Source organism: Engraulis encrasicolus, chromosome 18 (assembly GCF_034702125.1).
Source record: "Engraulis encrasicolus isolate BLACKSEA-1 chromosome 18, IST_EnEncr_1.0, whole genome shotgun sequence".
NCBI classification, from domain to species: domain Eukaryota; kingdom Metazoa; phylum Chordata; class Actinopteri; order Clupeiformes; family Engraulidae; genus Engraulis; species Engraulis encrasicolus.
The window spans coordinates 15,616,830-15,641,102 of NC_085874.1; the positions used below are offsets into that span (position 1 = coordinate 15,616,830).

Sequence of the window (24,273 nt, forward strand, 5' to 3'; positions counted from 1 at the left end):
CTTTTGGAGACGGAGCCGTTGCGGGAGGTGGACGAGGACATGGTGTCCGAGGTGGACCTGAACAACAGTGTCACGGAAGAGGAGAGAGAGGAGATGACCAATGAGCTCATCAAGGTTAGCCTCTTTATCTGCCCCCATAATCAACATATCATCATCATCATCAACACCACACACACACATACACACACACATACACACACAGCAAAGCGGTCTTCAGATTGGCCCTCTCCGGCAACGGACCCCATTTACTTGGGTGCACTCATGGGCGGCTCCAAAATACACTGTGTGGACTGTCTGTTCTGCCTGCAGAATTTTCAACTTTGAAGGTTGCAGTAGATCAGTCATCCAGCCAGACTGTTTGTACATGAAAAGACAACCCCCATTGTGTCAGATATGCCTTCTGTCAACCGTCATTGGAGAGTGCCTGTCTGAATGTGTGTGTAGTACCATCACAAATATGTGATTAGAATTTTGCCCAAATTTTGAGTTCTCATTATGATGCCATAATGTCTTTGCGAGATTTTTAACACAGACGTCTATGGGAGCTGTAGAGTGTTCCAGTAAAATTCTAGAAGAACCTCTAGAAATTCCTTACTCCTCAGGTCCCTCTCTGTCGAGAACAGCTGTTTTGCCATTGGACAGAGCTGAATTTAGTTGAATGCCTCTACCAAACTAACTTTAATTCTAATCTTACCACTAACTATTCCTGACTGTGTTTGCTTGGTAGCCTAGAGCAAGTACCCCAGTTTAACCAAACACCAGGTCAAACACACTTCAGCTCTAGTTTTCCATTTCATCCGGCGATAATGTTTTCCGAGCCATTACGTTCAATCAATGAGGTGTACCACGCGCCTTTACACAGCGTATTGACTGTTAAATTGAAACATCACAGATTTTTTTTGGGAAATCAGACAAGCTAGATCTGTACTGTATATATTTTTTAAATGGTCTCTACTGTTGGCACAGGATTGCTGAGGAGCAAGAGGAAAGTATGGCAATTCACTTTGCCCCAATGACATTGCAGATTAGCCTGTGTGGGTTTATAGAGGGTGCTTGGGGGGGTGGCATACTTCCTTTGGTATTGTCCAGAGGTCGCAAACAGTGTAAGCTTTGCTGTAGGCACACCACACACACATACACATATAGTATAGGGGAAAACCAGTGAGTTTGCAAATCCATTTCCTCTATTTTGCTGTTGAGAGGGTTGGCCATGTGATTTGTTCTGACTCTGGTGTTCTGTAGCTTCTGGCCACATCTGCTTCTGCACTCAATGTGTGCGTGTGCGTGTGTGTGCGTGTGTGTGTGTGTGTATGTATGTGTGCGTGCGTGCGTGCGTGCGTGCGCGCGTGTGTGTACGTGTGTGCGGGCGTGTGTGTGCCTGCGTGTGTGTGTGCCTGCGTGTGTGTGTGCCTGCGTGTGTGTGTGCCTGTGTGTGTGTGTGTGTGTGTGTGCCTGCGTGTGTGTGTGTGCCTGCGTGTGTGTGTGTGCCTGCGTGTGTGTGTGCCTGCGTGTGTGTGTGCCTGTGTGTGCCTGTGTGTGCATGTGTGTGCCTGTGTGTGCCTGTGTGTGCCTGTGTGCCTGTGTGACAGCCGAGTGGTTTATCACCAGAGGGCCATATGTTTATGTACAGTTTGAATCTGTCCTTTACTTTTATTATAAATCAAGTATAGCTAGGCAATCACTACACAGTTGGGGGTTGGTTTCAACTAGAATAATTTTTGAAGAGGATATAAATGGATTTATAAATAGATTTTACACAGAGGGTAAAGTACTGTCTGTTATCAGTGATGGTGGTGGACACTGTCAACAGTGCTCGTGTTTTTTGAAGAAACAGATTGGAATCCCAGATGAAGAGCCAGGGCTGGACTGGGGGAGAAACAGGGCCCGGGCACTTTTGGCTGAAAGGAGACCCTCATGATTAGGGGTGTAGAACTGACTCACCGGTGGGCCCTGCACCCTTTGCACTATTTTCTGAAATGTAAAAACATAAATAAAACAATTCTGAAAATAGGGGCCCACGAGGGTGCAGGGCCCACTGGGAAATGCCAGCAATGCCCGATGGCCAGGGGCTCACGAGGGTGCAGGGCCCACTGGGAAATGCCAGCAATGCCCGATGGCCAGGGGCTCACGAGGGTGCAGGGCCTACGAGGGTGCAGGGCCCACGAGGGTGCAGGGCCTACGAGGGTGCAGGGCCTACGAGGGTGCAGGGCCCACTGGGAAATGCCCACTATGCCAGATGGCCAGTCCAGCCCTGTGAAGCGCTCATGTCCGTAGGCACTGGATCTGTCTTTTTTTAGATGCGTCCCAGCATCTCTATAAGAGGGTCTGTCTGTCCGTCCGTCCGTCCGTCTGAAACGCATTCGTCTGAAACGCATTCCTTCAATTGTTCCTTACTGTGGCCACAAGGCGGCAGAGTTGCCATTTTGGACCGGAGCGAATGCGTGCAAGCCAGAACATATTACCTAACAGGCAAGACGGCTGATGGCATTGTGAGACAACTGAGGGGGGCATTCAATTTTCGCCATTGTTTTGCGTTTGGACAATGGAGGCAACTTTATTTTGGTTCGTCAGAAACTCGCGGAAATGAGCGATTTAGAAGTCGGCAGACAGTTTTTGACACAGATGTTTGTGCTCGGATAGAGGGTGTTTGCATTGCATAACGCTCCACGGCATGGAACCGTAGTTAGTTGACAGGCGACCCGCAGCGCATACAGCTCTTCCTCTAAACGTTGACCTGTAACATTTGGTTATAGCTTTTCTCCTTTCAAAACATTTACATTTTCCTTTGTGCGTGGATAGAGGGGCGTTTGCATTGCATAACGCTCCACGACATGCAACTGTAGTTGACAGGCGACCCGCAGCGCAGCTCTTCCTCTAAACGTGGACCTGTAACATACATTTGGTTAGCTTTTTTTTCTTTCATAACATTCACATTTTCCTCCGCTTTTCTCCAGTCCACAAACTCGGGTTCAGAGGTCTGTGTGTAGCCTACGAGCCTCCCTTTTAATATTCCCAGCGAGTTTACTTCTGCCTTTTCAGTAGTCAGTTTGCGCTGCGCATTGGAGCATGGTGCTCGAACTACAAGTAGACATCTGGGCCATTTCACATACGGTGTAGCCTACTCGTAACCTACAGGGAGGTTCTTTCGTTGGCGGGCTCGTACCCCACAGGTGCTTTTCGCTGCGCTCAGAGAGAGCACAGGACATAACGCGTCTTTCGTAATTGCTTTGTAGTCGTTTGAATTTGGTAAACTCTGGCACGGGAGCTCACTGCTTTGTGCCTTGACGGTGAAGCTGGTTTTGAAAAATAAGCGCATAATTCACCTAAAGGGTGTACCCATAAGCACATGATTCACCCAAACGATTTTATTTATTTATTATTTGTCGATGTTTAGATTCTTTCCCACATGCACATGATGCTGAAATGGCGTGATACTAAAGGTTGATACTAATATATGTCTGGTCATTTGTAATGTAGCCTACTTCATCTATGTGAAATTTGAAATCATATGGTTCTTTTCCAAATCCAAGAATAAGCTTACTATAGCCTAAACTGCAAAAAATAAAGCCATGTCTTGCCATTTTGCTGCCTGCCACATTATTTGGAGTGTCCATGATGACCAATAAACAAAAAGTACATCCTCAGGGGGGCGTTGACAGGTTAGGAGGAGGCCAGGGGGGTGTTTGGGGGAAAAAATTGCATTGTTGGAACTGGCATAGAGGGACGCATCTGTTGTCCGCCTGTCGGCCTTGTTATCTCAACAGTAGCTGCCATAGAGTCCACAGACATCGAGAAAACTAGCGAATTCTATTTATTTGTTTTCATAAATGTCCGGGAAGATTTCGCAATGCGTTTCAGATCAAAACATCCTGATTCCAGGACAGTACAATAATCTATTGAGAACATGGCTTTGTGAATAATCGAAAAAGCACTTTACAATACCGCTTTTTAACATCATAAGCTAATCCATGACCCACTCCTCCATTATAATCCATCCACTCCTCTACCTTCAGCCATTTACTACAGTGCATATAGTATGCCTCCCCCCCCCCAGGGGGTCTTACGCCCCACTTTGAGAATCACTGTAGTATCCTATTGTAATTAGTATGCCACATACAGTAACTGGGTAAGTTGTTTCATGAAAAACATTCCAATGCATGTACAGGTAGAATTTGGAATATGTGGTTTACCTCTGACAGACTCACTGAATCCCTCTCTCTCTCTCTCTCTCTCTCTCTCTCTCTCTCTCTCTCTCTCTCTGTGTCTCTCTCTCTGTCTCTCTCTCTGTCTGTCTGTGTGGCAGCTAGAGGAGGAGATCTCCACCCTGAGGCAGGTGCTGGCCTCGAAGGAGAAACGCCACGGCGACCTGAAGCAGAAGCTGGGCATCACACCCCTCAGCGAGCTGCGACAGAACTTCAGCCGCGGCTGGAATGACATGCAGACTTCCACCGTGTAAGTGCCTTCGCCCCATAGATGTACACCTAGGCCAGCCGACAGAGGGGGACAAAGGGGTATGTTGTCCTGGGCCCATTAAGATAGGGGGCCCAGAATTGGGTCCCCATTACATTGTATGCATTGGATAGGGGGCCCTTTCAGTTGACTTTGTCCTGGGTCCAGCGAAAGCTGTCAGCGGCCCTGGATGTACATGTGGAACAGCATTACTGGTGGAATGAATGGACACCCATCAAACTAGCACCTCCTGTCCTGTCCTGTCCTGTTGCATCATTGATGATCAAAGTTGTATTCAATATCTCACAAAAGAACAATTCAAAGGTCAATTCAGGATGTTGAATGGTGAAACATCTGCTGTTATCCAAGGGTTTACTATCGGTTTGGGGAAAGGCATTTCGACAGCAAATCGGTTGACGAATATCTTTTTTATACGTGTTTTATAGGAGCTGTGTGTGTTTGTTTGGGATAACATCACAGGGCCTCATTTTAAGGGGAAGAACAACTATGGTCTGTAATGATCAGTATGTTGATTATAGGCTTGCTTACCCTCCTCGCTGTTTTGTAAAGGCCAGATCAGATGTTTCAGTGCTGCATCTTCTATAGAGCAGGGGTGGGGAACTCATGTCTCGAGGGCCATTTACGGCCCTTAAGGCAGTTTTATGCGTCCCCCGATATAATTTTAATGTTATGCAGCTTCACATGAAATATGACATATTTTGTAAAGAAATCTTAGAAATTACATTTGCAATAATTATTCAGGGGACCTAGAGAAGGTGGGTCTGTTTTTAAGATGGCTGCCTTCCATATAGGCCTAAAATGCAGGGGTAAATCCTGGTTTGTGTTCATAATACGGCCCTCGGAGGACTTATACGACCCTCGGATGAATTTGAAGTGGCCCCTCGAAGGAAAAAGGTTCCCCAAACGTGGTATAGAAACACACCAAGAGAATATTGTAAAGGCCAGAGCAGACATTTCATTCAGTATTGCAATAATGTAGACTTGTACAAAGATATCACCTCAGTGTTTTCATTGGCCTTGAGGCTCATGTTTTAATATTTCACTCCTCCTCTTTGAACTTGACCACTCGATTCACTCTCTGGTGACTAGGCCACCTGGGCAGCAATGTGCCTTCTCAAATGAATAGAGAGGGGTGAGCTTTAACTCAGTCTCTCTAGGGCAGTGGTTCTCAACCTTTTATAAACAAATGCCCCCTTGGCCTCACCACAAGTGTCCCAACGCCCCCTTGACCTCATCATAAGACTGACAAGCCCCCCCCCCCCCCCCCCCCCCCCCCCCCCCCCCCCCCTTCTCAACGCCCCCTAGAGCTTCCCACCGCCCCCGTTGAGAGAGACTACTCTAGGGAGTTTCTAGAAGGATGTCATATACAGTAGTCTGCAAACTGAATTGAAGGGTGATATGGAAGTCATGGAGCGGGTTGGCTTCAGCCATTGTCCAGACTGCAGCCACAGTCAGAATCAAAAGGCAGAAGGCGGGCAGTCACTTCGATTGTATCCCTCGTGCACTAAGTGGCTTTGTAGGTCAGTGAGCTTGGCTCGCCGCTGTCTTTAAGTTCTTTGCATGAATGAAGTCAGTCGTGTGTGGCGTTTCCCTGTCCTAGATTCGCAAAGCCGGGGGAAATGTCCTAGCATTTGTTTTCCCTTCTGAGTACTGTCTGTACTGCACATGAAGCCGTTGTTTCTTCCAGGAGTTTACAAACACTTGCTGTTTATAGCTGAATGCAGATATAAATCAGTATGTTGGAAAAAGACGTACACTAGTACACTTCTTTACCAAGCTAGATCGGCCAACGTCTTTGGAAGATGGAGACTATTTTGTTTCGACAAGTCCTTGGTCTTGGTCTGTGTACTTGTGTCTCTGTGAAGGTTCGACTCTGGTGAGAAAACGATAGCACATCCATTAGTTTTGACCTTCTGCAGACAGCATTTATTCTTCGTACAGCTTCTCAGCTCTAGTCTGTGTCTCGCCCATATACACACACACACACACACACACACACACACACACACACACACACACACACACACACACACACACACACACACACACACACACACACACACACACACACACACACACACACACACACACACTCAGCAAGGCTTGGTAGAGCAGAGCGCAGTGCTGTATTTTATGTCATGGTATAACCTACGGCCACTAATGCTCTATCTTAAAGGACAACAGCCTACAGCTATCGTTGCTGTTTTATAACTAATAGCAATATGTCACTTTGCCACACATGCTACACAGACACACAGAAACACACAGGGACACAGCCATCTCTGTTATTAGAGCCATAAATAGCCTCTTATGAAACCCCCCCATTAGGGTCCTTTGGAGGTGCTTCTGTGTTGTTGCCTGCAGCCCTCTCTAATTGCCCATCTGGCCAGCACTGTTCTGTGTCCTGTGTTTCCTCACCGTCCTCAGGTGATGTACAGGGAGAGAGAGAGAGCAGTACAGGGGTGCGTATACCAAAAGTATAGGTGTTAGCCAGTTAGCAACTTGGGTAGTTGCCAATGGGAAATTGCATTGCAACCAACTAAGTAGCTGACGTAGTTAGCAACTACGCTTTCGAGAAATGTCCCCCAGGTCTGTGACAGGACAGGGCAGGGCAGGAGGGTCAGACAGGCTTGCTAAAGGGCACGTGTGCTGTCAGAAGTTTGGTGGTCTGCCGTGTGGAAAATGCTGTTGTACAGCTGTACTGTACTGTACTGTACTGTACTGCCCACATAGCCAGGGCCGCTGACAGGTTTGTCTGGGGCCAGGACAAAGGGACCATCTGAAAGGGCCCCCCAGTCAATACATTCAATGTAATGAGGACCCAATTATGGGCCCCCCATATCCCTGGGCCCGGGACAACTAACCCATTTGTCCCCTTCCTTGCACATAACCGTTGCGATGCTTTTTTCCTCTGGTCTGATGAAACATTGCAGCCATCGCACGGCCCATATGCACAGTGCATTTGTGTTGTCAGGTTTCTAGATCTGGCGAGTGAGCCGGCGTCTGCCACCTGATCAGCGCAACCTATGAGAGGAACAAAATGCTGTTGTACTTCCCACATAGCCGTTGCAATCCTTTTTTATGTTCTGATGAAACCTTGCAGTCACTCAGATCACGTCTGTATGATGTGTAGCCTAAAGGATGAAATGCACTGGGCCCAGAATTGAAAAGGTTGAATTCCACTCCGTGCAGAAGTGTGCTGGGTTATCACTGTGGCAAATGGGGATCAATATGAATTCCACAGCCTCTCTGCTTCAGCAGATACTTCAGTTGGTCCATGCTATTGCCTACCATAGGAAGAAAATACTTCCTGTGCTATTGTGTAATGGACCATTGTGCTGAGTATTTATATCACTGTCTAATAGTGGTTTCAATTGTTCCAGAGAGGATGGGTTTGTTTTTCAGTTTCATTTCCAGTGGAGCTGCATGTGTCTCTGTCTGTCGGTCTGTCTGTCTTTCTGCCTGCTTACTCTCTCGTTTGAGTTCACTCCAGTGCATTGTGTAATGTTGGGGCAGAGTGTCACCTGTGTGCCCACCGTTGTGGACTGAACATACCTCACTCTCGCTTTCCAATCCCATCTTTCTTCATTTACACCTCTTGATGACATCAATGCATTATAGTTTATTTATTATACAGGTTACAGTTACAGCTTTGAAGGTATTAGAATTCATTGTCTAGTACACACGTTAAACTAACTATCTGGTTACTATTTGTTTATTTTGATTATATACTGTTTCTATTGACCCTTTTTTGGTTTCTCCAACCCGTCTAACAAAAATGACCGACCAATTTAAACTGGTACAGCTTCCAAACAAACAAACCCCCAAATCTAGCCTTATTCCAAGTTCAATTCGCCGGCTGTCGTCACGGTTTCAGCCATGGTCAGTAGCTGCTCTGGCGTCTGCCCCGAGGGTGGCCAAGCCTCCTGTGCTAGCTATTCGGTTACCTCCTGAGTCACGAGGCGACCGGATCCTCACTCCGACAGCCCCTTCTCCTATCACGGTTACCATGGAGAGAAGGCCGCAGAGTGATGGGTCGCGCTGATCAGGTGACAGCTGCCGGCTCGCTTGCTCGCTATGAGGAGCCAGATCGAGAAATCTGAAAACACAAATGCACTGTGCTGTGCATTATGGGCCGTGCAATGGCTTGACTACAGTGATCATGACTATAGAGAAATACAGTACAATCATTTAAATGGCCTAATAATTAAAACATAACGATGATTGGGATTCTTCCTGAATAAAATGTCCTGCTTTCCCTCTACTGCCTGTGGACTTCTTACAAGTGATATCCACAATTGGACAACACATATTGTCAAACCATGTTTGTTTGTTCTGTGTTCATTGAAAATCGTATTGTGATCACCTTCACTATTGGTGATAATCGTTATTTTTTTGTTATATCAAATATGTTTTTTTGCCATCATCAAACAACTTTAATTGTTGCTAATTCCAGTAAATCACTTGAAATCAGCATAATTTGCTGCAGTAGTCAAAACGGCCTGATAAAAAGGCTTTTGTCTCCAGGCAATTACGTATGTGTAGCTAGCCTCCATGAAGCCTCTACAGTACACTTCATTATAATGTGCTAATTGTCGTTAATTAGCTTCAATAAATCATCGGAATGAGGGATTTCGTTATACATAAGAATACCAATATCACACGTTTCATAACACATTTCAGTACACAGCCAATTTGTTAAACATGGTTTGCTTAGTTCTTGTGTCCTTGTACAGTGCATCATAAAATGCAAATGGGTAAATGCAAATTCGCTACTCGGTTCTAACTTCTGCTATGCCTGGCCTCTCTCCTCTCCATCGACTCTGCAGCCCGCCGCACAGCACAGGGCAGGAAAATACTGCCCAAGTATAAGCGTCTCTGATGGATGTGTTGAACATGTACACATTACATGTTACATGAGTAGTTCTACTCTGTGAACAAATTAAGGCTCTAAAAGAAGCAGCTTCTGACTTCTTTTAATGAAGATCCCCCATGCTGCGGAGAGAGGGAAGGGGGAAAAAGAGAGTTGAGCTAGAGAGAGAGAGAACAAACAGAAAAAGAGTAGAAGAAAGACAGGATGGAGCAATGGAGATGGCAAACGGTCCTTGATGAGGAAACTCATAGAAAAAAACAATGGTGCCTCTCTCACTATCCCCCCAAGACACAACCCCAATGAGGGCTTGCTTGTGTCCATGTTCCACTGATCAAAGCAAATCTCTTTTTTTTTTCTTTTACGCCGGATCAGGGACATGGATGAAATGTAAGTCAGGTTTTTTTGTTTGTTGTTGTAGTTTTCTTTCTTTTTTGGCTTTTAGCTTTTGTGTTTGGAGTCCTCTGCTGCAATAGCACAGATTTCATGTAGATGCAGAAAGTGCTTTCTGTTGGCTGTGTCTTGCCACTAAGCGCAGGTTGTCATGGTGCGCAAGCACGGTCTACAGAGAAAGGTAGAGGAATGTGAAGAATGACGCTTTGTGCCTGCTCTTCGTGGTAGACTCAAATGTGACCTTCTGAACATTCCAAAGTTGAACTAAATGCTTAATGAATGTTTCAGTCTTCAGTCTCATACGTTGACATGAAAACTTTGATTTAAATTAGTTCAAAGCTCTGATCAAAATCTGGGATGCATTTCTCAAAAGTGTAGTTGCTAACTGCGGTAGCTACTTTGTTGGTTCCCATTGGCAACTACCCCAGTTTGCTACGCTTTCGAGAAATGCAGCCCAGATCAGATTTATCATCATTTCTTAAGTGTGTGTGTCTGTGTCTGTGTGGTTGTGTGTCTCTGTCTGTGTGTCTCTGTGTCTCTGTCTGTGTGTCTTTCAGTTACAAGAAAACCTCTGAAACCCTGTCCACGGCTGGACAGAAGACCACGGCAGCGTTTTCCAATCTGGGAACAGCGATCACCAGGAAGTTTGGAGACATGAGGTACGTGCTCACCTGCACTATAATCACTTCTCCACACAATCGTCATCCTCCAACCTCATTCATCTATATGTCCATGCCAAACGGTCCTCTTCCTCTCCATTGCATAAGCATACAAGGACATTTATTTGTTCTGTGGGTTAGGATTGCTTTTGGTGGGGGTTACATGCATCCTGTAGCAAGCACTGACAGTGGGTGATGGGTGAAGTGGTTGTCAGTGGGTTGATGTGTACAGTACTGTGAGAATTGGAGAAGAGGATTGGGTGGGGGCTGTAAAATAACTTTTTTTTCCCCCTTAACAATTCTTTTTTAAGGTACATATTGTCTTGTCAGATCTCCACATTTATTAAGCTAACAGTAAGATATGGTTTGATTGGAGACATTCAGCCATGGCTGAGGGTAAGAAGGAAGAAAGCAGACATGGCAGGATCTCTTTGAGAAAGGAGGAGACGGAAAGAAGACCCAACGGGTGATTGTGGCCAATGCGGGGCAGTCTAGTTCCAGCTCGTCATATTTCAGAATTATATTTAATGGCAGCAAATGGCACCAAGTGTTTTACACTAAATTGTCTTTGTACAGAAAATAACGGATTATTTGTAGGTCATGGGGACCATCTACTGTTATTACAGCATCTCCACTGTATTTATTGGAAGGTGGCGGTCCCACGAGGGTTTCGTTCTTGCAGAATGTTTGACAGTTTAAAGGTAGGCCTACTTCAGGTTGGTAAGGGATGGGTAGGTGAGGTAGGCTAGATGAGCTGGGATGATATTTGACTTGTGTGCGGTGATGAAGTGGGATGGGCTTGCCAGGGTGCTGGCATGGAGCATGTGGGGAGGTCAGAGAGTGTGGAAATGGAAAGCTATAGACTAGAGGGAGATGCAGGGCCGCGTTAACCCTCGCCGAGGCCCGGTGCAGACGCAATCCGGGGCCCCTACACCACATTATAATGAGCCATATTCAAAACGCATGAAACGCAGGCTACACGGTTTACTCCAACACAAAAAAGGGTGCGCTGAACCCAAGTTCACTAGTCACAACGCAGGAAGCATAGCCAGCTGACAGGGAGGAGATTCTGTGCACTGCCGTTTGTCGGTTCAGCTAGAACTTCCAAACAGAAGCACAACCAAAAAGTCTCTTATTTTTGCTACGTTGCTGCCGACCAATTTTTATCGAATCGAAACCGTCGTTGTAAACACGTGTTAAATAACTTAACCTCCAATGGCCTTGGAAAAACTGACTGACTGTCAAAGGAAAGTAGCCTAGCCTACTCAGCTGTGTCGCTTGTCGCAAGGAGGGAATCCCCTTAGCAGCGAACCACTGCAAAGCGAAGCTGTCACGAAATCCCCTCAAAATGTAGTCTACCATAATTAAGAAGTCAGCAGTTTTCATCTAGATGGTGCATTACACTGTATGCAATCATTACAGTAGACTACGGTGCAAATTCGTAATGTTTAGATGTGGATCACACGTTTTTTTTCTTCCAGATAAGAGCCACTTGCTAACTGAACAATCTGGGAGTGGTACCCAGGCATGTTTTAACTGAACACAAACCTGAACGCAAGGATATAGGCTACGCTGACAGAGCATCGACATTATTACAGTGCTTTAGAGCAGTGTTTCCCAACCTTTTTTGTTTTACGTACCCCCTAAGCATCTTAGTTGTGACATGAGTACCCCCTAATTTATGTTCTATATCGCTTTCTCTGTCCTAATATGACTTCTCCATTCATTTGTTACAATAATAAACATTTTCCAAGTACCCCCTGCAGTGTGCTCGCGTACCCCTAGTGGTACACGTACCCCTGGTTGGGAAACACTGCTGTAGAGAAATGGCCATAACAGTGCTTTTGGAAAATGCGACTATCATTTTAGTGTTTGCTGAATCCTTGGCTTGCCCTGTTGTTGTCAGACGGTCAGAACTTTGAGTGCTGGTTGGTGCACTTTACGCAGCATTATTTGTGAACACTTTTTTAATAACACCTCAGAAGTGATCCTCGCCGCGCCATGCAAGACTTTTGTTTCGCGAACGCAGTTGGGTGCGTGATTTATTTCCCCATGTTTTGACTATAGAATAAGATAAAGTTCGGTTGGTGTGCTGTGCTCTTGTTTGCTTAGCTTACATGATTGCACAAGTCCATGATCGCTATGCAACCATTACAAAAAGCGATTATAACACTGACCTTACAAAAATGACTAACGTTGCCAACCTTCTCTTCAATGCGGTAATCCATGCCGGGCTGAAGTTTATCCGTACAATCTGAAGCAAGTGCTGACGCCGAGTTTCTCACATCTTTTTTAGACAGTATCCCATCATCAAACTCAAAAAATATTGACCACCGTTTTCACTGGTGGCACACAACCACCCAGATAGCAAAACCCTCCGGCATCTTTCTGGATCTTTCTGGCATTTCTCTGGGGAATGTACGATTTCAGTTGATTCCGGCAAATTAATGGCAACGTGGGAATAATGCCAGAGATATTCTGGCTTTTCACTGGAATGCCACCCAAATAACAAAATCGGTGGTGCAGGAGGGCGGAGCTACAGATACTTTATGGTTCTTTCCCGGCAAGTTGGAATATTACCAGAAAACATTTTGTTCGGGTGGGGGGGCTTTTTTTTAAACCTAGGGCCCAAGGCAAAGATGACAGCGGCCCTGCCCTACGGAGACGGTTGACACGCATGCTCATTTAGGTGAGACCGACTTCATCCTAGGAAACTTTTCGGCGGGACAGTTACAGTAGTCTAGTAACGAACCTGGACTCGATCTACTACTGAACTAGGATATTGTGCTGTGTAAATAATTTGCATTGAGGTAAGTAAAACGATTGTTATACTTTTACCTAATAACTAGGCTACACTGTAGGCCTACTCACTTACATTGTTCTTTGTTGTGTTTACCTGTGCTACAAGCTGAGGCAACATTTCTTGAGGTAATTTTCCTTTGGAGATAGCTAACATCTAGCCTACGGTATTTCAGATGTTTGTTCATGACTAAGTGCCATTAGGTCTCTTGACAGGCGTTTCAGTACGTATTAATTCATGTTATGTCATGTCATGGCTTTTAACTGGTTTGGAGGACAAGCTAGCGACCCTTGCTAGCATAGATGGCAGCTAATCCTTTTTGGACATTCGGCAAACGTCAGTGTTTAGAGCTAGATGACTGATATGCCAAGACTACCGTATTTTATTCTCAATTTATCGTTGGTGTACTATCATGGCCTTTGGTCATAACATATCGTACGGGCTTAGGACAGCCCGTTTGACTAGATTTCAGATGCCTGCTGAGGTTTGGATTCAGAAATTATTTTTTTCAGAATAGGCGATATTGATGATTTGGGCAATGCTCCAACCATGCCAGTTATCGTAAGGTCAGGTGCCACCCACTTGGTTGAGAACATGATGACTAATGTCAGGTCACGGATTATTGCTTTACCCTGAGCTCTAGTTCTAGTGCTATTCTCGAGTCCACATCGCTTTATGCAATATAGCCACCAGTTTCTTAGGTCGTTATCAGACGAAAGAGGGCAGTTTGTGACATACGTGAATGATATATCTTTGAGGACACAAAGTAGCTGCCCTTATTATTACACATGCACGAGGTAATGTGATTAACAGAAATATCAGATTTGCAATGAAATAGTCCATGTACTCTTGTCACAGGAGAGTCCATCAGCTCACTAACACGGGTGAGGGACAGGGACCAAAGAGGAGGCTCTACAACATGAGGAAAGACGGCGATCCTCAAGCAGTAAGTTGATTTACATAAGAAAATGATGCAATATAAAGGTGTCTATTGTATGTATAAAAAGGACTTAACATTATGGTCAGAATTAGCTCCAGCTAGTGATAAGGTCTTAAAGGGTTTAATTAAAGGCTTTTTAAATTCACCATCAGTGTGCCTTGGAATCTTTGGCAGGCCTTATCAACAGTCACTGGAGCTAAGTCTGACCATAATTTTGAGCAACTTTATTTCCTTGAGCCAAAGTGCACCTGCTTATGAGAAAAAAAAGTGAAACAGCACTCCTCCATAATCAGCATTCCTAGTGAACAGTTGATTTTTTTAGCATATGTAGAAAAGACCAACTTACTAGCCACTTTGAGTCATTATTAAGTGTGTGTTTTAATAGTAAAATTCTTTCCATTTTGGCTGGTGGAGAAAAAAGTTAATTAACAACCCAGTGTATAACTGTAGGAGCAGACTGTACAGTGAAAGTGAATCCTGCCTGGACTTAACAGACCCCTATACCTAGAATGACCCAAACATTTGACTATTCCTCTTGTCACAGGTCAGTCCATGAGCCCACGTCTTCAGGCCAGGGGCCCGAGAGAAATTTCCAGTGACATGGATCAACAGAGATCCTCAAACAGTAAGTTGATCTTCTACATCAAATAAAGGAAATCATGTGAATTGTCTTTAAATAGAACACAAGCATTTGTATAATCTTGTATAAGGTCAGTCCATAAAAAATCAAATGTGTGTGTGCACGTGCCCGCCCGCCCATCTTTCTGAGTGTGTATGTGCTACAAACAAACTTATGCCAATTTTTTGTTTATTTTTTCTTGATTATTTAGGTATGTCAGTGAAATAATATAATTTGCATAATACTGAACTTTTTAACCCTGTGTATATGTAGAACAGGACTTAAACATTTGACTATCTCACTCTCGTTACAGGTCAGTCCATGTGCCACGTTCCAGCCAGGGACCAAAAGGGGGACTTTCGTCATGGGGCCAGACAGACATCCTCAAGCAGTAAGTTGATTTACATGGATGCATTCTGAAGTTGAATTGAAGTAGTTATATTGTTGTACGCTGGCTACTATTCAATGTGTCAAAGTGAAATGTATTAATTGTTGTCCCATGAAAAAATGAACTGTATCAAATCTCAATGTATCGTTCCAGGGATAAGAGTTCAAGAATGTTGTTGCAGGTGAAATGATCATTGAAATTTGCTGATTCAATGCCATTTTTGTATCTTTACTTTTTGGAGAAATAGAGAGATGCATCCAGGCCACCCACTAGGAGGTGGAAAATCGTACGAAGAGGTGGCTGTACCTGGCAGCAGACTGAGATGGGGTGAGGAAGAGAAGCACAGACCAAGAACGGAATGTCAGACATTTGCCCTTTTCATGCCCAGCACACACAGACACACACACACACACACACACACACACACACACCAGCATATAAACATGCACATAGACACAGGCGCACGTGCACACACATACACAGACTCTCAAACAAGATGAGTCTCTGGTGATGTTGGCAAATAATCTGAACACGGTAATGATACACACGGCAATGATTCCACCATGGTGCCCCACCTACGCGAGTCCTGTCCTTCAGCATTGACTTTCTCCCCAGGTGTGGTGTGCCTTCATCCGAACCACAATGGCATCCCAAGCAGCAACAAATACCTGCACGCATGCCTGCTACGGTGCACACACAAACACACTGGACTGTGAACTAGGTCAGACACACACACATGCTCAAAGTAGCCAAGATCGAAAAGGCTGCATCGGTGGCTTGACTGCATCCATTTTTTGGAGGAACACCTTTGTCAATTTGGAGGAACTTTGTTGTGGGAAGATATTTTAAAATGTTGATAGTCAGACTCTTGTATACCCATTCGCTTCACTTTGATGTATTTTGTAATTGAGATGATTTATGCCACAGTGCTGAATTAACACATCATGACAAAGATGTCGCCTTAAAAGGTATGTTTGGTACCTGTGGGTTAAATGTCTCAGGAGCTCCCTGACTGCAGAACGTCTCAGGAAAGGACTCAACTTTTTATATTGTATGCCGGGTGCGATTTGTCAGAAAACCAGGAAGGGGGATGTGTTTCAGATGTCAACAATATCAAAATGTCAACAATATTAAAATCATGTGGAAAAAGTGACTATCAAAACCAGAAGAGGGGACAATCTCCCTACAAACCGCACCCTGATTGTATGTATTTTACATGTTTGTACATGATTAATACATGTTCACAGAAGAAAATACAATGTACGACTGCAAGGTCTTGTGCGTTTTTCTCACCGATATCTTAAAGGTTTATGCGTTACAAAATGTTTATTATTTTGTTTATTTTCTGAACGTTTTTTTAAATAACTCAAATGGATATGTTAAGAAACGTGTTTATCTTCTGGTTTGTTTTTTGGAAAATTCCATTTAAAACATGAAGGGATATTTTAAGAAAGGCTGTGAGTTTTTAAAAAAATGCATTTTGATCATTTTGTTTTCTTGTTTAAAATGTCATACATTTTCAATTTCCAAAATCTATTGAATGGATGAATGTTGTAGCCTACTAATAATAAATGGCCAATTTGCATGATTTTTTGTGGGTTTTATTCTTTATTATTATTATTATTATTATTATTATTATTATTGGGAAGGTTAAATACATTCCGGCATATTTATGGGTTTTAATCGGTAGGGTTCTGGCAATCTTGTGGTAGGCTCATGGGCCATTTCTGGGTCTTCTGGCAAACATCTGGTAAGGTGCCGGCACTCTGTCGAACGTTCTTGGCATTCTACTGGCTGCTTTCTGGCATGATTCCGGCAAAATCTTGTGGGCCGTTTTAGGCCCGGGAGTAACCCCTACATATTGCGGCATATTTCCAGGATGAACCAAGGTTTCTGGGCCATAAAAAGCCCAGAACATTTTTGCTATCTGGGCAGAAGCATCTGACTGAAATGATTATTCCGAAGACCTCCGATTCCTGCGTGCATGCAGAGGCGATTCTAGGCTCAGTAGGGGGGCCACGTGAAAATTAAAAAGAAAGAACACTTGTAACAAATCGCCACTTCTGTTCCCCAGCTACAGTCTTGGGGGGCCCAAGCTGCCTGTCTAGCCTGGTCTCTGTGGTGATATCGTGTAGTTCCACCTCCTGCCACAAGGTGTCAGTAACGGTTCATATACCAATGAGTGATTGTGGTTATATGAGTAGTGTACAAGGACACATACCAGGCACTTGCTGTATCGAGTATGTGAGTTCTCCATGACTTGTAACGAAAATTAATAAAATACATATGTGAGAACAAAACATGGTACCAGGAGTGAACAAACGTAAATGCGAGTGAGTTTCAGTTCTGGAAAGTGAACGATAGCCAAGAAATTCGACGATGGACTTGAAAGAGGTGATGAAACCTCCGGCTCATCTGAAGCTAACGGGGAACGTCGACAGCAATTGGCGCACTTTTCAGCAGCAGTTTCGGCTCTACATCGAGGCAGTGGGGCTGAACGACAAACCGGACGCAAGAAAGGTAGCGTTATTACTCACTATAGCTGGGCCACAGGCCATTGAAGTGTACAATACCTTCGTGTATGAAGAGGAGGAAGACCAAAGCAAGTTGGACACTGTGTTAGCCAAATTCGAAGCTCATTACTCTCCTAAGAAAAACGAGACATACGAGAGATATGTATTCCGTTAAAGGCTACAACAGCCTGGATAAAGTTTTGACAACTTCGTCACGGACCTAAAAATAAAAGCACAGTCAAACTTTGGCACTCTCAAGGATTCCATGATAAGGGATCAAATTGTGTTTGGAATTGATGACAAGAAGGTTAGGGAAAGACTGCTAAGAGAGACTGAACTAAAGCTAGACGCAGCAGTGAAGATTGCCCAAGCTAGCGAGCTTAGCAAGAAGCATGTGCGATCGTTCAGTGAAGCAGCACCTAGCAATGCAAACCTGCGAGAAACGGCAGAGGTTGGCGCCATATCCAAGCACCACAATGCACGCCGCGGAAATTCCAGTATGCAGAATTCAGGACAGTTTCAGTGCAAATGGTGCGGCGCACAGCATAAGCCCAGAGAATGCCCTGCTTTCGGCAAGCAATGCAGCAATTGCCAGGGCAAGAATCACTTCGCCAAACAGTGTTTTTCAAAACGAAAAGAGAAACAGAGAGGAAGATCTGTGCATGTCGTGGAAGACACAGCATTAGGTGAAACATTCTTTATTGACGTGGTGAACTGTGATGAACCAAAAGCACAGATAAACGCTGTTAAATCAGACAAATGGATAGCACCACTGCAAATTAATGGGACTGTAGTTACACTGAAGCTAGATACAGGTGCAAAAGCAAACTTGATCAGCATGTCAGATGTGAAGGCAATGAGAGAAAAACCCAAAATACAGAAGAAAACACTCGCACTAAAAGACTACAATGGACAGAGCATTGAGTGCTTAGGCACATGCAAGCTGAAAGTCACAGTCAAAGATAAAGTGCATCACCTGCTCTTCTCAGTTGTTCCTGAAGGACTCGATTCGCTGCTAGGGGACAAAGCCTGTGAAAACCTGGAGCTCGTGAAAAGAGTGTACCGGATCAACTCCAGCATAACAGACTCACCTGACTCTGCTGACGCAATCGTCCAGAACTTCTCCGACGTGTTCAGAGGTTTCGGTACACTGCCATGCACATACAAAATTCAGCTCAAAGACAACGCACAGCCAGTTGTTCATGCTGCAACAAGAGTTCCACTGGCACTCAGAGACAGCTTGAAAAAAGAGCTGGAGCGGATGACGGCGCTTGGAGTGATTAAGAAAATCGAAGAACCGACGGAGTGGGTCAACTCCATGGTCTGCGTAAAGAAAAAAAGTGGAGAGCTGAGGATATGCATGGATCCAAAAGACCTCAATGAAAACATCAAGCGTGAACACTACCAAATACCCAAGCGAGAGGAGATCACCAGCGAGATGGCAGGAGCCAGATACTTTTCCAAACTTGATGCGTCACAAGGTTTTTGGCAATTGAGGCTGGATGAGAGCAGTACCAAGATGTGTACGTTCAATACACCCTTTGGACGATACTGTTTTCAGAGGCTACCCTTTGGAATCATATCCGCCTCTGAAATCTTTCATAGGGCAATGGAACACATTATCGAAGGACTGGATGGAGTAAGAGCCTATGTGGATGACATCATTATATGGGGGTCCACAATCGAGCAGCACAATCAGAGACTGACCAAAGTGCTAGAGCGAATACAAAAAAATGGATTAAAGCTCAACAAAAACAAATGCCAGTTTGCTGCTCAGGAGATCGTGTTCCTTGGAGACAAGCTCTCAGCACAGGGCATACAGCCAGATGATGAAAAGATCAACGCCATACTGAAAATGCCAAGACCCACAGTCAAACCAGGTGTCCTACGCGTCATGGGAATGGTAAACTTCATCGGGAAATTCATACCCAATCTGTCAGTGAAAACAACTTACCTGCGAGAGCTCCTCCGCAAAGAAAACAACTTCAACTGGACAGCCAACCATGAGCGCGAGTGGCAAACACTCAAAGATGCCCTCACTGCCACACCCGTGCTGACATTCTTCGACCCAACCAAAATGATCAAGGTGTCTACAGATGCTTCGAAAGATGGAATCGGTGCAATACTCCTACAAGCCGAGGGTGAGCACTGGAAACCTGTAGCATATGCGTCCAGGTCAATGACAGAGACTGAGTGCAGATATGCACAAATTGAGAAAGAATGTCTCGGATTAGTGTTTGGCCTTGAAAAGTTTCACAGCTACGTATATGGCCTACCCACCTTCACAGTGGAGACTGATCATCGTCCACTCGTTGCAATAATGAAAAAGAACCTGAATGAAATGTCACCGCGGATACAGCGCATGATGATGAAGATGCAGAGGTATGACATTGAACTCATTTACACACCAGGCAAACACCTCATTCTAGCCGACGCACTGTCTAGAGCTACTGTCAAGGGTTGTGCGAGCACGACTGAAGAAAATGTCCAGGTGCACGTCAACTTGGTGTCCGCAGCGCTTCCTGTGTCCGACGCCAAGACCCGGCAGATCATCGACGAGACGGCGAAAGATCCAGAGCTGCAGCGTGTGATGGAGAACATGCGGAATGGATGGGCTGCAGGATCCTGTCCACAGTTCTTCGACGTCAGAGGTGAGCTGAGTGTTGTGAATGGACTTGTGCTAAAACAAAACAGAATAGTCATTCCACGCACACTTAGACAAGAAATACTGCAGAGAATACATGAAGGACACTTAGGTGTTGAAAAATGTAAAAGAAGGGCAAGAGACACAGTCTACTGGCCAGGACTTAACAAAGACATTAACAACATGGCAGGCAAATGCGAAACATGCCTAAAATACAGAAACAAACAAACAAAAGAGCCAATGACTGTAACTGATGTGACAACAACACCATGGCACAAAGTAGGAATGGACTTGTTCCACCTGAAAGGAAAGGACTACTTAGTAGTAATTGACTATTTCTCAAATTACCCTGAGATGGCATTACTCTCAAGTACAACATCCAACTGTGTCATTACACATGCCAAGTCCATCTTCGCCAGGCATGGCATTCCCCATGCCGTAATGAGTGATAACGGGCCCTGCTTTAATAGCAAAGAGTGGCAAGACTTCTCAAAAGCCTATGATTTCCAGCATGTCACATCTAGCCCACTGTATGCACAGTCTAATGGCAAGGCGGAGAAAGGCGTTCACATCCTGAAGCAGCTGTTGAAAAAGGCTGCAGACAGCGCTTCCGATCCTTACCTGGCTCTACTGAGCTACAGAGCATCGCCTCTGGAATGCGGGTTCTCACCTGCTGAGCTGCTGATGAATAGAAAGCTCAGAACAACACTTCCAAGTTGTGCAAAGCAAAAGAAATGCCCAAAGCTGGAACGAAAGCTGAAACATCAGAAAATGAAACAAAAGACTTTCTATGACAGAACAGCAAAGCCGCTACCACCACTGTCCAGGGACGACGCAGTCAGGATTGAAAGTCCTGAAGGATGGACGACGAAAGCCACTGTTCTTCAAGAGGTCGCCCCACAGTCCTACACTGTGAAAACACCAGAAGGACAGATCATCAGGCGAAACCGGCGCAGTCTCCTGAAAACACCAGCAACACCAGAGACTGTTCCAGACCAAGAGCTCAGTCAAACCCAGGCTGAGTCCGAGTCAATCTCAACACATGATGCACACTGCAACACAGACACACACACTGATAATCTAACCAATACTTCTCTTCCAGGTGAAATGCTGATAAGAAGATCTGCAAGAAACATCAAGAAACCTGAGAGACTTGACCTGTAAAAAAAAATGAGTTAATGATACTTACCTTACAGGGAGAAGAGGACATGAAAAAGAAAAGTTGATGAGTTAATGTGTTATGGCATTAATGTTTAAGTTTAATTGCAGTAAGTAATTTGCCATTGTGTTTTACGCAACTGAATACCAAGAATGAGTTATGATGTTTGTTGCTACTACTTATAATGAGATAAGTTGTCCATGCAGTTTAATGGAAAAGTTACCTAAGGTAAATGCTGACACTCGTGATGTGTTTAGTTTTTCATGCTTCAGAGAAAGGGGGATGTGGTGATATCGTGTAGTTCCACCTCCTGCCACAAGGTGTCAGTAACGGTTCATATACCAATGAGTGATTGTGGTTATATCAGTAGTGTACAAGGACACATACCAGGCACTTGCTGTATCGAGTATGTGAGTTCTCCATGACTTGTAACGAAAATTAATAAAATACATATGTGAGAACAAAACAGTGACAAGATATGCATGTGCGCCTCTGCTTGCCTACGGATGGCGAAATGCATCAAAAATACAATTGATTGTCTCAAAATATCGTTTCATATTTTCCAATCTCACGACGTCCGGGGCCCCCTCTAGTGGCGGGGCCCGGTGCTGCTGCACCGGTTGCACCATAGGATAACGCGGCCCTGGGGAGATGTAGGCCTATAGAGGGAGATGTCGATCACTTTTGAACGTGGATCAACCTGATGTACGGGAGAATGATGCATCACATCAGAATATTCAGAATATTCCTTTATGAAAACATGCAAATAAATCAGGCATTAAATATGACGGACTAAACTGATAGATACTATGGACAGCAAGATTTTTTTTCTCTCTAGGAAACAAATTATTTTTTGTGAGCTGCAATTTTGAGGCCAGTGTGCAGATAATGAAGTCCTAATACCATCATAATGCTTTGTAAAAAAAACCCACCAAAAAACGAAACAAAACCAAATCCCCAACATATGCTACAGAGGATACTCGTCCACACGTCGCACAGTTTGTTGTAGTGCTTATATTGGCAAACCTTAACCGGCCCCGACCCAGACAGCCTGTCAGCGAGAGAGGGGGGTTGGTGGCATTATGTAAGCCAAGGATTTAAGCAGCTTTCCAGCCAGTGCTGAAGGCCACGGGGCCTAGGCCTCTTGAGGTGCTAGTTAGTTAAGCTAGCAGATGCTAAAGCTAAAACTGGGCAATGACTCGGGTTCATTGAAACTACAACTGCTAGCGCTCTGTCAAAGGGACGTAATGGTTACATGGAACATCCACAGGGCTGGACTGGCCATCTGGCATAGCAGGCATGTCCCGGTGGGCCCTGCACCCTTGTGGGCCCCCATTTTCAGAAATATAAAATGTTCAGTAGCATACATGCATAAATACAGAAAAAACACAGACATTACACACATTGTTAAATTCACCATACATCACACGCGTACATACACTATGCATCAGATAGATGTACATGGTTGACTGTTTATGACTAATAATGTGTAAAACATGTGAGGTAATGTAAGGGAAACAAGGCCTCTAGTGAAAATCAGAGAAGGTGTTTCTGTTTGCAGTGTGTTTTAAACATTTCTTGTGCATTATTTCTGATGCCTGTCACACCACTGTTTTGGAGGCAAAGTTTGTTGAATTCAGCATTTGCAGCCGACATCTCTACATTTCTAAAAAGGCAATTACGGTACTCTGCCATTATAACTAAAAGGCTAACTAAAAACTATAGCCTAACTCTAGCTATCTGGGCACAGGCTAGCAAGGATTTAATAACCGGGTGAAATAGACACAGCTGTTGAAATGCTGAATGTTGTGAAAGAGCTGTTAGTTGTGCGAGTGTGTTGCTGTAACCATAGGCAGACATCCTAGATCCAGAAGCTAAACGTCCCACCATATACAGCATATGTACTACGCTCTAACTGATTTACTGAGCCAGGTACTCCCAGTGGAAGAGATTGTTAGTGCTATCGCCTGTGTTGAGTTCAGGCTTTTGCTGACCTTTAGAGAAAAGGTTGAGGTGGACACAGCTGCTACCCGTACAGTAAGCTGGGTAATGATGTCTCCCATGATGACAACCGCTAACATGTCATCATGATGGATCAGATGGGTGTTGGTTATAGTGTCAGTAAGAGTGTTGGATCTGTCACCTCACTGCACAACATGTCATTTTGCACATTATGTCATGTCGTATCGTGTCATCATAGCATTGGCGTAGACTATCTTGTGTTTATGTTCACAACACCGTGTGTGCGTGCGTGTCGAGTTGAGTTGTCCGTGTCAAATATGTTTTGTCATTCTGTCATCTTAGCTTGATGGAGCTGTGGTATCCAAGCAGGTAGTGTGTGTGTGTGTGTACTCCTGTGTGTTTCCTGTTTGTGTGTCTACACAGCCCTTATAAAGCATGTTTGAGTGTTTCCATGCATGTCTGTTTGCATTGCAAATTCTACAGGTATCAAACCTCATTGGAGGCAACACATTGTAGTGGATAACATGGACTCAGTGGACACCCTTGTTCATTCCCCCAGATTAATATGAAGCCTGGCTAAAAACAAATTATATGGTATATTGTGTAGTGTAAAATTAAACTTTCTACATTGCTCATAATTAGTGACCGTACTTCCAGATAACTAGACACAAGAATTTCTCGTCCAGTAATCTATGTGTAGCCCACATATTGAATAATAAGTGCCTGCTCTGATTATAATGTCACATTTGTTGTCTTTCCAAAAATTATTCTGTTGGGTAGCCGGTGACGCATTGATAGTTTTTTGACAGCCCTGTCTAGGCCTTGCACATGTAACAGAGGCCAACTAGCAGAGTGT

The 24,273-nt window shown here is 44.5% G+C and overlaps 1 protein-coding gene and 1 long non-coding RNA gene across 4 annotated transcripts in view; both read left to right on the forward strand.

Moving 5' to 3' along the window:
• tpd52l1 (tpd52 like 1) overlaps positions 1-24,273 on the forward strand; it is a 42,882-nt gene that overhangs the window by 13,497 nt on the left and 5,112 nt on the right. For both annotated transcript variants that reach the window (XM_063223098.1, XM_063223099.1), the window contains exons 2-4: positions 1-114; positions 4,304-4,452; positions 10,291-10,392. The exon at positions 1-114 is cut by the window's left edge and continues 2 nt beyond it. In XM_063223098.1, coding sequence (XP_063079168.1) covers positions 1-114; positions 4,304-4,452; positions 10,291-10,392 — 365 coding nt within the window. The remainder of the gene's footprint in view (positions 115-4,303; positions 4,453-10,290; positions 10,393-24,273) is intronic.
• On the forward strand, positions 12,759-15,660 carry LOC134469076 (uncharacterized). 2 transcript variants are annotated; one of them, XR_010038930.1, is made up of 5 exons: positions 12,759-13,202; positions 14,051-14,138; positions 14,677-14,757; positions 15,065-15,142; positions 15,381-15,660. It is a non-coding gene; the product is annotated as an uncharacterized LOC134469076 (long non-coding RNA). The 2 variants fall into 2 exon arrangements; XR_010038929.1 differs by having other exon boundaries at positions 15,065-15,660.